The 15,339-nt window shown below is 44.2% G+C and overlaps 1 protein-coding gene across 1 annotated transcript in view; it reads left to right on the top strand.

Annotated features, from left to right (window-relative positions):
- Positions 1–15,339, top strand: part of CHUK (component of inhibitor of nuclear factor kappa B kinase complex) — an 81,340-nt gene that overhangs the window by 55,367 nt on the left and 10,634 nt on the right. The window contains exons 16-19 of the mRNA XM_054034253.1: positions 4,745–4,794; positions 10,323–10,419; positions 11,202–11,349; positions 12,203–12,339. Coding sequence (XP_053890228.1) covers positions 4,745–4,794; positions 10,323–10,419; positions 11,202–11,349; positions 12,203–12,339 — 432 coding nt within the window. The remainder of the gene's footprint in view (positions 1–4,744; positions 4,795–10,322; positions 10,420–11,201; positions 11,350–12,202; positions 12,340–15,339) is intronic.

Genomic DNA, 15,339 nt, shown 5'->3' with positions numbered 1-15,339 from the left:
ATGTACATGGCAGAGGGGCATTGCTGGCACATGATGGCATATATCACATTGGTAGATGTGCAGGTGAACGAGCCCCTGATGGTATGGCTGATGTGATTAGGTCCTATGATGATGTCACTTGAATAGATATGTGGACAGAGTTGGCATCGGGGTTTGTTACAAGGATAGGTTCCTGGGTTAGTGGTTTTGTTCAGTGATGTGTGGTTGCTGGTGAGTATTTGCTTTAGGTTGGGGGGTTGTCTGTAAGCGAGGACAGGTCTGTCTCCCAAGATCTGTGAGAGTTAAAGGATCATCTTTCAGGATAGGTTGTAGATCTCTGATGATGCGCTGGAGAGGTTTTAGTTGGGGGCTGAAGGTGACAGCTAGTGGTGTTCTGTTATTTTCTTTGTTGGGCCTGTCTTGTAGGAGGTGACTTCTGGGTACTCGTCTGGCTCTGTCAATCTGTTTTTTCACTTCAGCAGGTGGGTATTGTAGTTTTAAGAATGCTTGATAGAGATCTTGTAGGTGCTTGTCTCTATCTGAGGGATTGGAACAAATGCGGTTATATCTTAGAGCTTGGCTGTAGACAATGGATCGTGTGGTGTGTCCTGGATGGAAGCTGGAGGCATGTAGGTAAGTGTAGCGGTCAGTAGGTTTCCGGTATAGGGTGGTATTGATGTGACCATCGCTTATTAGCACAGTAGTGTCCAGGAAATGGACCGCTTGTGTGGATTGATCTAGGCTGAGGTTGATGGTGGGATGGAAATTATTGAAATCATGGTGAAATTCCTCAAGGGCTTCTTTTCCATGGGTCCAGATGATGAAGATGTCATCAATGTAGCGCAAGGAGAATAGGGGCGTTAGGGGACGAGAGCTAAGGAAGCGTTGTTCTAAGTCAGCCATAAAAATGTTGGCATATTGTGGGGCCATGCGGGTACCCATAGCAGTGCCGCTGACTTGAAGGTATATATTGTCCCCAAATGTGAAATAGTTGTGGGTGAGGACAAAATCACAAAGTTCAGCCACCAGGTTAGCTGTGACATTATCAGGGATACTGTTCCTGATAGCTTGTAGTCCATCTTTGTGTGGAATATTGGTGTAGAGGGCTTCTACGTCCATAGTGGCCAGGATGGTGTTTTCTGGAAGATCACCGATGGATTGTAGTTTCCTCAGGAAGTCAGTGGTGTCTCGAAGATAGCTGGGAGTGCTGGTAGCGTAGGGTCTTAGGACAGAGTCTACATAACCAGACAAGCCTGATGTTAGGGTGCCAATGCCTGAGATGATGGGGCGTCCAGGATATCCAGGTTTATGGATCTTGGGTAGCAAATAGAATACCCCTGGTCGGGGTTCTAGGCATGTGTCTGTACGGATTTGTTCCTGTGCTTTGTCAGGGAGTTTTTTTAGCAGATGGTGTAGTTTCTTTAGGTAATCCTCAGTGGGATCAGAGGATAATGGCCTGTAGAATGTGGTATTAGAGAGCTGTCTAGCAGCCTCCTGGTCATATTCCAATTTATTCATGATGACGACAGCACCTCCTTTGTCAGCCTTTTTGATTATGATGTCAGGGTTGTTTCTGAGGCTGTAGATGGCGTTGTGTTCAGCATGGCTGAGGTTATGTGGCAAGTGATGTTGCTTTTCCACAATTTCAGCCTTTGCACGTCGACGGAAGCAATCTATGTAGAAATCCAGTCTGTTGTTTCGACCGTCCGGAGGAGTCCATGCAGAATCCTTTTTTTTGTAGTGCTGGTAGGGAGGATTCTGTGGGTTAGTATGCTGTTCAGAGGTATGTTGGAAATATTCTTTGAGTCGGATCAAAGCCTAGATCAATCCACACAAGCGGTCCATTTCCTGGACACTACTGTGCTAATAAGCGATGGTCACATCAATACCACCCTATACCGGAAACCTACTGACCGCTACACTTACCTACATGCATCCAGCTTCCATCCAGGACACACCACACGATCCATTGTCTACAGCCAAGCTCTAAGATATAACCGCATTTGCTCCAATCCCTCGGATAGAGACAAGCACCTACAAGATCTCTATCAAGCATTCTTAAAACTACAATACCCACCTGCTGAAGTGAAAAAACAGATTGACAGAGCCAGACGAATACCCAGAAGTCACCTCCTACAAGACAGGCCCAACAAAGAAAATAACAGAACACCACTAGCTGTCACCTTCAGCCCCCAACTAAAACCTCTCCAGCGCATCATCAGAGATCTACAACCTATCCTGAAAGATGATCCTTTACTCTCACAGATCTTGGGAGACAGACCTGTCCTCGCTTACAGACAACCCCCCAACCTAAAGCAAATACTCACCAGCAACCACACATCACTGAACAAAACCACTAACCCAGGAACCTATCCTTGTAACAAACCCCGATGCCAACTCTGTCCACATATCTATTCAAGTGACATCATCATAGGACCTAATCACATCAGCCATACCATCAGGGGCTCGTTCACCTGCACATCTACCAATGTGATATATGCCATCATGTGCCAGCAATGCCCCTCTGCCATGTACATTGGCCAAACCGGACAGTCTCTACGCAAAAGAATTAATGGACACAAATCTGACATCAGGAATCAAAATACTCAAAAACCAGTGGGAGAACACTTTAACCTGTCTGGTCATTCAGTGACAGACCTGCGGGTGACTATATTACAACAGAAAAACTTCAAAAACAGACTCCAAAGAGAGACTGCAGAGCTAGAATTGATATGCAAACTAGACACAATCAACTCCGGTTTGAATAAGGACTGGGAATGGCTGAGCCATTACAAACGTTGACTCTATCTCCCCTTGTAAGTACTCTCACACTTCTTATCACACTGTCTGTACTCGGCTAGCTTGATTATCACTTCAAAAGTTTTTTTTCTCTTAATTAATTGGCCTCTCAGAGTTGGTAAGACAACTCCCACCTGTTTATGCTCTCTGTATGTGTGTATATATATCTCCTCATTATATGTTCCATTCTATATGCATCCAAAGAAGTGGGCTGTAGTCCACGAAAGCTTATGCTCTAATAAATTTGTTAGTCTCTAAGGTGCCACAAGTACTCCTGTTCTTCTTTTTAATTGAGGGAGTTGAATGCTAATAAGCTCTTCTCCCCCTACATTACAGGTGCAGTGTAGTGGTCTGCTGTCTGGTTTGGGGGTGCCAAGAGGAAGGCGTCTCTTAGCTATTCCCAGTACTCTGAAAGCTCAGGTGCATTATCATGGTGTCGTTTTTCACCATGCTCTATTCATGTGTTGGATGTGGTTCTCAGCTATGCACATTTGCATAGGTTTTGTCCTCATTTAACTCATGACGAACTGGCAATGGCTGCATAAGCCCTTGTGATCTTGAGAAATCAGCTGTTGTAATTCTCTCTTGTGGGGCTACCACCAAGGCTGATGCACCACTTGCAGCTCGTTCAGATTCAGTCACATGACAGCTTGCAAGTTTGAGCTGTTGGGAGCATATTCAGCCTGCATTGTGTTCTTTACATTAGCTGCCTATTAAGTGGCAGATTCAGTCAGTTATCTTTACTGGTTTATAAAGTTCTGAATGGGACTGGCCCTGGTTATATTTAAGATTCCCTCCTTGAGCCTCTATCTAATGGAATTTTGCTCTCCCACACCACCTGGTGCTTAGGGGTTCTAACATCATGCCTGAAGTAGGCCTGCGGTCGAGCCTTGGCTGTGGCCGTGTGGAACTCCCTCCTTCCTGAAATCTGTCCATTTCATCTCCCCACTCAAAAAACACCAAAACTTGTTTTTTTCAGAGGTGTTTTTGAATTACTCCTGCCGTTGCTGCTGTTCTGTTGGTTTTTTTTTCTTACTGTTTTTGTTTACCCACCCTGTCTAATTTTGTTGAGATTGGGGTATTTTCTGGTAGTTAACAAGAAAATGCTATTATGGTTGCTCAGCAACCCCAGCATTTTTGTGGAGGAGGGTGCTCTATACATATATTATTATTGGGACAAAGCACAGAACATTTGACCGGAATATGTGATTCCCTTGAAACTCCTCTGGGGGTGAGTAAGGGTGGCTGGGCAGGCTGGCCAGACAGGGAATGGGAGGTTCCAGGTTTATGAATGGTCTGGGTGAGGGAGAAACTAATCAGCATAATCTTTCACAGCAGAACTTTTTGAAATAGGAAAGTGAGGATTTGTCACGGAGTTGGAAGCGTCCACATGTAGCTGCTTTTGAGTTATTTGAGCTATGCAGAGTAGCAAAACTTACTTTAAAGGGAGAAAGCAATGTACCTTTTTAGTGATCTCTTCCTCATACTCTTCCCAAATGTCCACTATGGAACTGAGAGCAAGCAAGTAAACATGAGTGCAAATGGGGAATTTGTCAGGCAGTTATACAGAAGAAAAGCTAACAAAGTTACTAAATCAAACCTTCAATGTTTAAATGTTATATGGGAACAAAATCTTGGTAGATTTTATAGAAATAATAAATAATATCTTCAAAATAATTGAAGAAAGCATAGAATTAATGCCATTTAGTCTGAATTATCCACAAGGTAAATACAGAATCATGAAGAAAAGGGGACAGCTTTCTAGGAAATGTCAACTTCTATCATGGAATGAATTGACATGGATTCCTAATGTTGAAGAGGCAGGGTATCTATTAGTAACATTTAAAAATTAGCTCCATCTTAATAAAAACTTGAATATGAAGTCTTTTTACTCTTGAATATTACATATGATCAGTTTCCTCTGTGTGTGTGAATACATGTATGAAGTGATTTCTTCTTTTTGCAGTGAACAAAAAGCCATAGAACTATACAAGCAATTAAAACCAAGACCTCCAGGTATGGAACAGGTTTATTCTATGACCTACATAAAACTCAAACCCTGCAAGTAATCTTTGCTTTCAACAGTAAGATCAGATTTTTTACATTATCATTTGCAGCACGGCAGAGGGAATGTTGGGCAGGGAGGGGTGGAGATACACTTAGAGTATTGGGGTGGGGAAGACCTCAAGGTCTTGGTGGGAGCTGAGGGAAATGGTTTGATGGTGTGTATATCCAAAGAAATAGGTGGTGAGTGGAGAAAATGTCGGCAATGTCTGTGAGTTGTGTAAATAACATCATATATCAATTTCACTACCAAAAAATTAAATGGCCCATGAAACGTAACTTGTAGTGATCCTTTTCATTACACCTTCTTTTATATAGTGTCAGAACTGCCACACCCCTTCACTTTGGCCTGGCCCTGACCAGGTGGGTCTGGGGTAGAGGAGATAGGTGTCATGATGTATAAATCAGTCTGGTGTTACATAGCATCAGCTATAGGGTAAAAAGTGTTAGGATTCTGGTCTTGTGGTTTAAGGCTTAATTGCTTCAGGGCTCTGCATGCTGTTAACCCTTCTCAGTCAGTTATTAAGATGTTTAGAAAATCATGTAGGTCACCAACCCAGCCTTGTTGCTTAGCTCTTATCTTAGTGTGGGATGGTGCCGTCAAAACCTTCTGTGTTACTTACAGAGCTTTGAGTTTGTCAGGTCACTGTCACTGGCCAAACCCAAGCAGACACACAGATGAGAGGGGAGAGAGGAAGAACAGACGCTCTAATGTGACCGTGGTGCCTTGATGGGCCACACTGAGAATGCTTCACTCAGGGCAGACTGCAAGAAATAGGACAGACAATCTCCCAAACTGGTGGTTTATTCTATAATAAGCCCTGGTCTACGCTAGGGCGGGGTCGACCTAAGATACGCAACTTCGGCTACAGCGTATCTTAGATCGACTTACCTGGCGGTGAGGACGGCGGCGAGTTGACCGCTGCTGCTCCCCTGTCGACTCTGCTTCCGCCTCTTGCGAGCTGGAGTTCCGGAGTCGACGGGGAGCGCGTTCGGGGATCGATTTAGCTGCGTCTAGACGAGACGCAATAAATCGATCCCCGATAGATTGAGCGAGTAGTGAAGACCTGCCCTTAGATTCGCCAAGCCAGTAACAAAATAGCTTCTGAAATAGCGCGCTGGTTTACAAGAAGCCAAATACAGTCCTCGTTAGGCATTCCAGCCTTTGGCTCCCATCTAGACATCCAAGTCTAAAATAGTGAGGGGTTACTGAAAACATTATTCACCATATTTAGGGCCCTGCCAAATTCATGGTCCGTTTTTGCAAATTTCATGGTCATGTCATTTAAAAAATCTTGAATTTTATGATTTCAGATATTTAAATCTTAAGTTTCACGGTGTTGTAACAAAACATTAATTTGTATTTAAAAATGGAAAAATATAAACATGTGAAGTCCTTGAGATTTAGCGTTTCTCAAACTGGGGTCCGGACCCAAAAGGGGATCACAAGGCTATTGTGCGGGTGGGTCACGGTATTGCTACCATTACTTCTGTGCTACTGCTGGTGACAGCGCTGCCTTCAGAGTTCGGCACCTGGCCAACAGCTGCTGCTCTCCAGCCATTCAGCTGGGAAGGCAGCACAGAAGTAAGGGTGGCAATACTGTTTTTCACAGCTGTGAATTTAATAGGTCTCTAACCATACTTAAAGTTTTACCAATTCCAAAGGATCAGATACATTGCCCACCAGGTCAATGAATATTTCAGATCTTACCCAAATATATGCTTACAACCAATCCTTCTTAACTAAATCTAAGTTTCATTAATAAAAGGAAAGAAAGAAGAGAGAGATATGGTTAAGAGATCAGTATACATACAAATGTGTGTAAAATTCTTAGGTCAGCTTTATAGTAGAGTTTGGTGAGGCTGCTGATTTGTAAAAGTCTTTCTGGAATCAATATAAAAGGTTACAGTCCAATAGGTAGTCTAGGTATAGAGTCTGTTGACCTCAGTCTTATGGATTAGATCTTCCCTGTTAAAGTTTAAGCAGACCTGAGATGAAAAGGATCAGGCCTAAAGTTTCCTTTATAGTGGAAGCAGGCAGAGCACTTACAGGTAACTCTACCACATGGGCTTTGAGGAAAGTGAGCTAACAGTTTGTGATCTCTATTCAATGGGTCCTTTCACAGACAATACTTCTAGTAACAGCCATTCATAGACAGTTCATAGGTGGTTTACTATGTGGAATTACAAGCTTTGAGAAGAGATGAGGACAATAATAATTTTATACCACCAGTCCCATCTAAATGATGATATCTCCTTTTGATCTGAGTCAATAGAATACAGTAATGAAGCATTATAAGATAGGAACAGGATTTAGCAACTATATGCGTATTAGATCACATTATTAGATTTCTACTGGAATGCAGGCAGACACATTTAGCACTTACTCTTTGATTCTCTAACCATACAGGCAAAAAGGTTAGATATTCTAGTCTACCTAATATGGCTTTGATAACTATCTACAAGGAATGGCCCTGAGCGTTACAGACACAGAGTGGGGAGAGGAAGAACAAACGCTCTTTTTGTGAACTGGTGATGGGGGTGGTAGTTACTGTGAACCTTCTGCTGGAGTCACACCTCTTCCCCTGAGTAGGGGAGTCGTGGCCCTGGTTAGAAGGTTGGGCTGGATCTGGTGGATGAAGTTTCTTCCTGTGCCAAAAGCCACTAGGACAATGTCAGGGGAGCAGGCAAAAGCCACACCGTGGTCTGGTTAGGTAACCCTGAGAAACACCATGGCCTGAGGCTGACGGGGCTCCAGGCTTTGTAGAACCAGGACTTGATGTAGAAAGCAAAAGTCAGATATGGAACAAACAAAACGACCAAAAAGCAGTTGAGCCACACCCTGTCCCTCCATTTACCCTAAATGTTATGCTTCAGTTCAGGAAACTGATCAGCCGTCCTCCTAGAACTTCCCAGAGGTCTTTTTAACCCATGCGTATGGAATTATTGAGCAAGATCATCATTGATGGACACTGCTGTCTTAAAACCACACCAAGAGCTCAGCCTTCGTAACAGTGTCCTATATGGTGGAGGTGGTCCTACTGCAGTAGTACCTAGAGTTTCCAGTCAGGAATGAGGGCCCCATTGTGCTGATCACTTGACAAACAGAAAAAACAGAGGCAGCTTTTGCCCCCCGAGAAGCTCACACTCTAGTAGAAGGAGATGGAACAGATGGATAAACAGTCAAGTCCTTCTTAGCATTGCTCTGGTTCAGTGATTTTTTTGGCTTTTTCTCAAAGGTCTAGGAAAATAGCTCATAGGCCTTAAATCCATTAGTCTCTCTGTGGTAGCCAGTCCTTTGTCTGATTCCACTCCCATGACTTAGTCAAATGTATGTCTGCACCAGCTCTGATCAAGCTAGCATGCAAAAAATAAGCATAGCCATGGCTCCATAAATGATGGTAGGGGCTAGGCACCTGTGTATATACCTATGGCTTAGACAGGCACATACTCAGATGGCTAGCTGCCCCACCACCACTTACAGCTATGCTTCTATTTTTAGCTCTCTAGCTAAATGAGAGCTAGCGCAGGTATGCCTCTGAATTGGAAGTTACACCTCTAGTTCAAAAATTAGATGGACTTTTAGGGAGTGCTGTGGTGGAGGCCTGGAGTGGGAGTGCTGTGGAGATTGTCCCAACTTGTGCACATTTACACACTTTATTCACTAGTTTGTTACGTTTATTATTTTGGGGGTTTGCAAACATTTATCAAGTGTTTCCTGTTTACTTAATAATTGTATCCTGGGCTAGACAAACTCTCAGAAAGGAACTCCAAGTCATGTTAGTCCCAGGTTTCCATTATTACTGCATTGATGAGTGTCAAGTTAGTGCTACACTGAAATGCTCCCTCTACCTTTTGATTCATGCACTCTTATGGGTATTCTTCTATGCCCAATGTCCTTGCAATTCCTCATTCTCATGCCCACAATAAACATGGTCACCTTCTGGCATCTTCCCTACCTTGCCATTGCATCTAACATTCTTAATCATGCCCTCTGCTCCTCCTTCCCCGCTTTTTAAATTACACTGTCTGGTGTAATGGTGGGGAGGGTGGCAGAAATTCAGATGGTCCTGAATATTGTGGCTAGGATATTATAAGGGCAGTCAGAGGCGGGATTTTTGCATAGTTGTGTGATGGGTAAACAGCTGAAGTCATTATGGAAAGTAGTGCTCAGGCAGAGTGCCTGGAATTGTATAGTGTATGGAGAGATGGGTGATTAGTGTCAGCTCCCCTGTGCTCTGACTGGCTCATGATTGATGTGTAGTATAACTGCGTGCACTGGAGAAGGGTTTTTGATTTAATAGACTTAACCCCCTTCTTTTTTAATCAGGTCATAAATGATCTGGAAAAAGGGCAAAATTTGCAGATACAAAACTACTTAAGATTGTTAAATCCCAAGCAGACTGTGAAGAGCTACAAAAGGATCTCTCAAACCTGGGTGACTGGGCAACAAAATAGCAGATGAAATTCAGTGTTTATAAATGCAAAGTAATGCACATTGGAAAACATAATCCCAACTATACATATAAAATGATGGAGTCTAAATTAGCTGTTGCCACTCAAGAAAGAGATCTTGGAGTCATTGTGGATAGTTCTCTGAAAACATCAACTCAATGTGCAGCAGCAGTCAAAAAAGCAAATGATGTTGGGAATCATCAAGAAAAAGGGATAGATCATAAGACAGAAAATATCATATTGCCTCTATATAAATCCATGATACGCCCACATCTTGAATACTGTGTGCCGATGTGGTCACCCCATCTCAAAAAAGATGTATTGGAATTGGAAAAGGTTCACAAAAAAGCAACAAAAATGATTTGGGGTATGGAACGGCTTCCATATGAAGAGAGATTAATAAGACTGGGACTTTTCACCTTGGAAAAGAGATGACTAAGGAGGGATATGATAGAGGTCTATAAAATCATGACTAGTGTGGAGAAAGTAAATAAGGAAGGGTTATTTACTCCTTCTCATAACACAAGAACTAGGGGTCACCAAATGAAATTAATAGGCAGCAGGTTTAAAATGAACAAAAGGAAGTATTTTTTTCACACAACGCACAGTCAACCTGTGGAACTACTTGCCAGAGGATGTTGTGAAAGCCAAGACTATAACAGGGTTCAAAAAAGAACTAGATACGTTCATGGATGAAAGGTCCATCAATGGCTATTAGCCAGGAAGGGCAGGGATGGTGTCTCTAGCCTGTTTGCCAGAAGCTGGGAATGGGTGATGGGATGAATCACTTGATGATTACCTGTTAATTCCCTCTGGGGCACCTAGTATGGGCCACTGTCGGAAGACAGGATACTGGGCTAGATGGACCTTTGGTCTGACCCCGTATGCCGTTCCTGTATTCTTATGTAGGTCTCTATTTCTTTGGCAGAGCTTGTTAGGAGAACTCCTTCTTTGACTTGTGGGTTTGTGTCTGAAATGTTTGCTGAGGAACACTCTGCTAACCAGACAATTGGTGTCCCTTCCAGATCACGCCTACAGTGACAGCACTGACATGGTGAAGATTATCGTGCAGACTGTGCAGAGTCAGGATCGAGTTCTCAAGGAGCTCTTTGGACACCTTAGGTACCAGAAGAGCTTTCCTTTCTGGAGGAAAACAGAGACAAAATGCAGCTTCCATCATTCTGGGCTGGAGACCTTTTAACATACTAATTCTGTTGAGGAGCAGAAAGAGCCCTTGCATTCATATTCCAAGAGCAAAAACTTCATTCAGAGACCATTCAGATTGCTGAAGGGCACATTCCCATCACTGTCCCTAAACCTTCAAAGCTAGTAAAGGGGAATATCTGTCTCAAACCTTGCTATACATCCCCCTCAAATTATCTGTTGTCAGTGGGGCACTGCAGCCCCCCCACCAAGAATTGCTTTCCCCTTCAAGGACATGCAGAGACTCTATACTCACATTCATCTGACTCATACTGTAACACAAACCCTTAACGCTTTCTCTAAAAGCATTTCACATCTCCTCTGGGAACCTTCCCTCAAGCGAGTTCCATGTAAATATGTGACTGTTGCTGAGGTGGAGGGGTCCATGGCAGAAGGTGTCTTTGTGAAGAAAGACTAAAATACAGAAAATTCTAAGTCCTGAAGCCTTCTTACATTGAACTTTTTGTGCTGTGTACCTTGATCATTAGACCCGAAGGCTTCCAGGAACCACCATGGTCCCAAAGAATCTTTCAGTTGTGCATCTGTGCCTTCAGCTATCAATGTAAATGCTGAGGGACAAGTACATGTTTACCCAGTTTTTCCTTAAATAGCAAGATGTAAAATCAGTGCAGCACATTGACTCTGCTAAAGCCTGAGCCCCACTGAATGGAAAAGTGATTGTGATTTCTCCTTTGTTACAGCAAGCTGTTAGGCTGTAAGCAGAAGATTATTGATTTGCTTCCAAAGATTGAAGTGGCTCTGAATAACATCAAGGAGGCTGACAGCTCGGTGATGCAGATGCAGGGAAAAAGGCAGAGGGAGATCTGGCATTTGCTGAAAATTGCTTGTGTAAGTGACTTTAGGATTGAAGTCCCTAAACACTAACAATAACCTCTTTAGCCAGGCAGTGTGTGACCTGTCAGATCTGTGATGGTTGGTAAAGTGTTGTGGAAGGTTTGAAGTACTATGTGCTGAGTATATACAGGAATTGTTCTGTGGCTTATGCATGCTGTGTATTATTTGTTACAGTGGCACGTAGAGGCCCCAACCAGAATCAGGGCCCTGTTTTGCTGGGTGCTGCACAGACACACAGAGACAGACAGATAGTCGCTACCCTGAAGAACTTAGTCTGAATAGCCAAAACAAGGAAAAAGCCTGCTGTGGAGTAGCACATCTGCTTCCTACATTGCTGCTGTTGTGCTGGGGAAGCAAAGACAGACAGTGTGGCTGGAGCACCAGTCATATCAGTTTGTCTGTCTCTGCTCCCCCAGGCTACCCCCTCAGGTCCTGGGGAAGTGCAAGCTTTGCATCTCCTGGCCACTTGCCAGTTCAGTTCAGTTCTGAAACCATATACAGCTCTCCCTAGCCAGGAGGGTTACTATAGTGCATGGCCATGGGAGGGCGAGTGCCATAGGTGAATTCAGCTTAAAATATACAGTATGTGCAATTTGGGTAAGTTACTGTGGATGTGACAACCTTAAACACTGGCAATTCATCGCCCTCTGGGACTTCAATTTGTTGCCTTGATGTTTCATTGCCATAGCTTCTGCATTAATGTATAGTTATCTTGAATGATGCTTATAATGCACTAATCTCAGGTCTCTTGGCTTGTATACACAGTGTAAACCCAAATGAAGCAGGACTAAAATCTGTGTCCATCCACTGAATATGTGCAATGAAAATAATTCTGCTTTTATTCTAGACTCAGAGTTCTGCTCGATCTCTTGTGAGTTCCAGCATCGAAAGTGCAGCCACCTCTTCAACTGCTACATGGCTCCCTCCAAACTTCTCTGGCAACATACCCCATCCCCTCTCTTCTATGGCAGCTCCTAGAGATGGGTAAGAGCCAAGGAGGGGAGGTTAAGACCAGTCTCCTTCTTTTCTGAAGAGTATACCTATTTTATATGCAAGAACTCTGAAAGCTTGCCCTCCCTCACTGAGTTGTAGTGTAGACAGGCTCCAACTGTGATACATTAGGACGCTGGACTTCTTGAAAAGCGCACACAGCTTGTGTGCTGCCTGGTACGTTTTGCTAGAGTAACTGTGACTTTAGAGATACCATTGTGATGGCCATGGTGTAAGAACCAAAATAGAATAAGGCTAGCCTATGAAACACTGTGAACCACAATCCGCCCTCTCTTCTTGCCCAAGTCCTCTTGTTGGCTGCCTGGCCTATTGTTAATCCTGATTAAAGCTGGCTGCATTTGGTGTCCATTGCAGCTGCAGTAGCCTGAATCTTCTTCAGTTCAAGTGGACTCTGATTGTTCAGTTTCTCTTGACAGATCAGGAGCTGGGGTCACTGAGGTTGCCTGGGCTCAGGGCAGCAATTAGCCTGTGATCTTGAGCTCCCATTCAGTTGAGTGTTGGTGCCTTTTCCGAGTATGTGGAAGGACAGAGTCCTAATAGGTCTCGTATGTTACGACTATACTGAATATCAGAATCAGAAACTAGGCTGAAGTCTTGTTCTTTTATGAAACTTGCTGGCCCCGATTGCTGCCCTTGTGATGCTATGGGGGTTCAACCAGACTAGTGAGGGGTTCTGGCACTGCCTGCTGCTGTGCTGCTTTGGCTTAGAGCCCACATACCAGCAACCTACTCATGCACAATGGTCTCGCCTTGGTTTTCACCAGCCTGGTTACTCCTTGCAGGGGACACCAACAGCTCTTTCAATTGAGTCTCCCCAAAACAGTGTCCAGTCGCTCTCTCGGATACCCAGAAGTTGTATGTGCTGCCCCCAAAGAGACCGAACACACACCAACCTGTTCGTTTAGCTGAGGACTTCACCCTTCAGTTTAGTACACAGTACTGAGACGGTTTTGTAGTAAAACAAGAGCAAGTTTTATAACAAAGAAAACATTTAAGTAATAAGTAAGAATAGAAGACATAGATGTGGTTACAAGTAAAACAAAACATGCTTTCTAGTGACTAAAACTTAACTTCAGCAAGTTCCCAGAGACTTCAACCCACTTGGCTAAAGGATCCACCCTTTTCAGATTACCAGAGCTCTAGCCTCTTTTGTCTGCCCAGTGATGGATGCCAAAATGGCTTTATGCTTCTGCTTGTATTTCCCAAAGTCTGTTGTCCATTTCAAGAGCTAGGAAGGCTTTCTGGAGTGCGGGCTCTATCCTCTATCATGATAGCTAAGTGGTCTTCCCCTTCACTCATTTAGCTTGATGGCTGTGTTAACTTTATATGTAGATGTACTTTTCCTCTGAGCTATTACCTGGCTCAATTTACCCTGGAGACGCAGGAAAGCGGGTGAAATGACATTTCTTTATCTAGGACAGGCTGGATTTATGCACTCCTTGCAAAACACCTTCTTCCAGCACACATCTATCATTCTTTATACACCACCTGTTACATGCATCGTGAGAGAATATTAAAGACCAGCATGTTACTGGTTTGTATACCTTACATGATGCCTTGTAGTTAAAGATTATGACAACACTGTGTTGAGGCAATGATGTGAGTTATGGTTTGGTATGCCCTCTGCCAGTTGGCATTGAGGGACTTCCTGGGTCGCACCTAACAGCTGTAAAAGTTGTTGGCTTAGCTCAGAGCAGTGTGCTTCTTTGCAGGCACCTTACCATGCCGAGAACATATCTTTAAAAGTGGGTAGCTGCTCTGTCCTATTTGTTGAGTCTGGTTGGATCTGGTGCACCTCCTTTCTCACCAGAACTAGCTTTTTCTTTACTTTAACTAATTTATGTTCAATGAATCTAGTCAAGTTGTATGCTGGCAGAGGAAAAGCAATGGTGCACCTCAGAGTTACTCTTAGGGCACTGGAAGTTGGATTAGGAATCTCTTAAGTCTGTGTTAAAAAGATTCATGTGATGTCATTCACACTAGAGCGCAGGACAAGTTATTTTCTGTGTTTGGGACATGACTACTCACTGAGTGGTGCAGACTTTGTCTGATTGCCCCATTTGGAATAAGAGAGAAGAATATATTGGCACCAGATATCACCATCTTCATTCTGTCTTCAGAGTGAAGATGCTTGCTAGCAGTCATACAAGTTGCCCAGCACTGACATCTGCTCTATCTGAAGCATCATGAAAGAGAATAAATCAAAGGGCAGTTCACAGAGTTAAAGGCCGGTGGGGGCTCGCTCGGTGGCTGGAGCCTCAGAAGGACCATCGGCCTCCCTCTCCAGACCTCTGAGGAAGGAGTTGGTGGGACGTACATCCTTGGCACTGTGCCTGGAGACTGACCAGGTGGTGGACCCTCCGGTGCTGGTGGCACCCAAAGTACCGCGCCGGCCTCCTCGCCCTCCCCGTATGAGGCGATTACGGCCCTGTCTCCCTCCGTTCTGCAAGAGCACTTTAGGGCCCACCAGGAACTCTGAAAAAGGGTGGCATCAAGCCTCCACCTCCAAGCAGAGGAGATGGAGGAGCCCTCGGACTCCCTGTTTAAAATGCTGTCCTCCTCGGCACCGGGCAGGGTGGCCTGGCCTTTCCATGAAGGAGTGGCAAAAACTTCAAATGCCCTGTGGCAAACACCAGCCTCATTGGCCCCCATCTCCAAGAGAGCGGAACGCAAGTATTTTGTACCCGCCAAGGGGCATGAATACTTATACACCCACCCTGCTCCTAACTCCCTGGTGGTTGAGTCGGTCAACCACAGGGAGCGGCAAGGCCAGCCAGCCGCTACCTCGAAAAATAAAGATTAGCGGAGGCTGAACTCTTTTGGAAGGAAAATTTATTCGTCCTCGAACTTACAGTTACGGGTGGTGAACCACAAAGCTCTCCTGGGCCGGTATGAGTTCAATCTGTGGGGCTCCCTGACCAAGTTCAAGGACTCCTTCCAGGAGCGCGACAGGAAGGAGTTCAAAGCGTTGGT

This window comes from Malaclemys terrapin, chromosome 7 (genome assembly GCF_027887155.1).
Source record: "Malaclemys terrapin pileata isolate rMalTer1 chromosome 7, rMalTer1.hap1, whole genome shotgun sequence".
Taxonomy (NCBI): Eukaryota; Metazoa; Chordata; order Testudines; family Emydidae; genus Malaclemys; species Malaclemys terrapin.
Note: the sequence above shows the minus strand (reverse complement) of the source record. Positions and strands in the feature narration are given on the sequence as shown.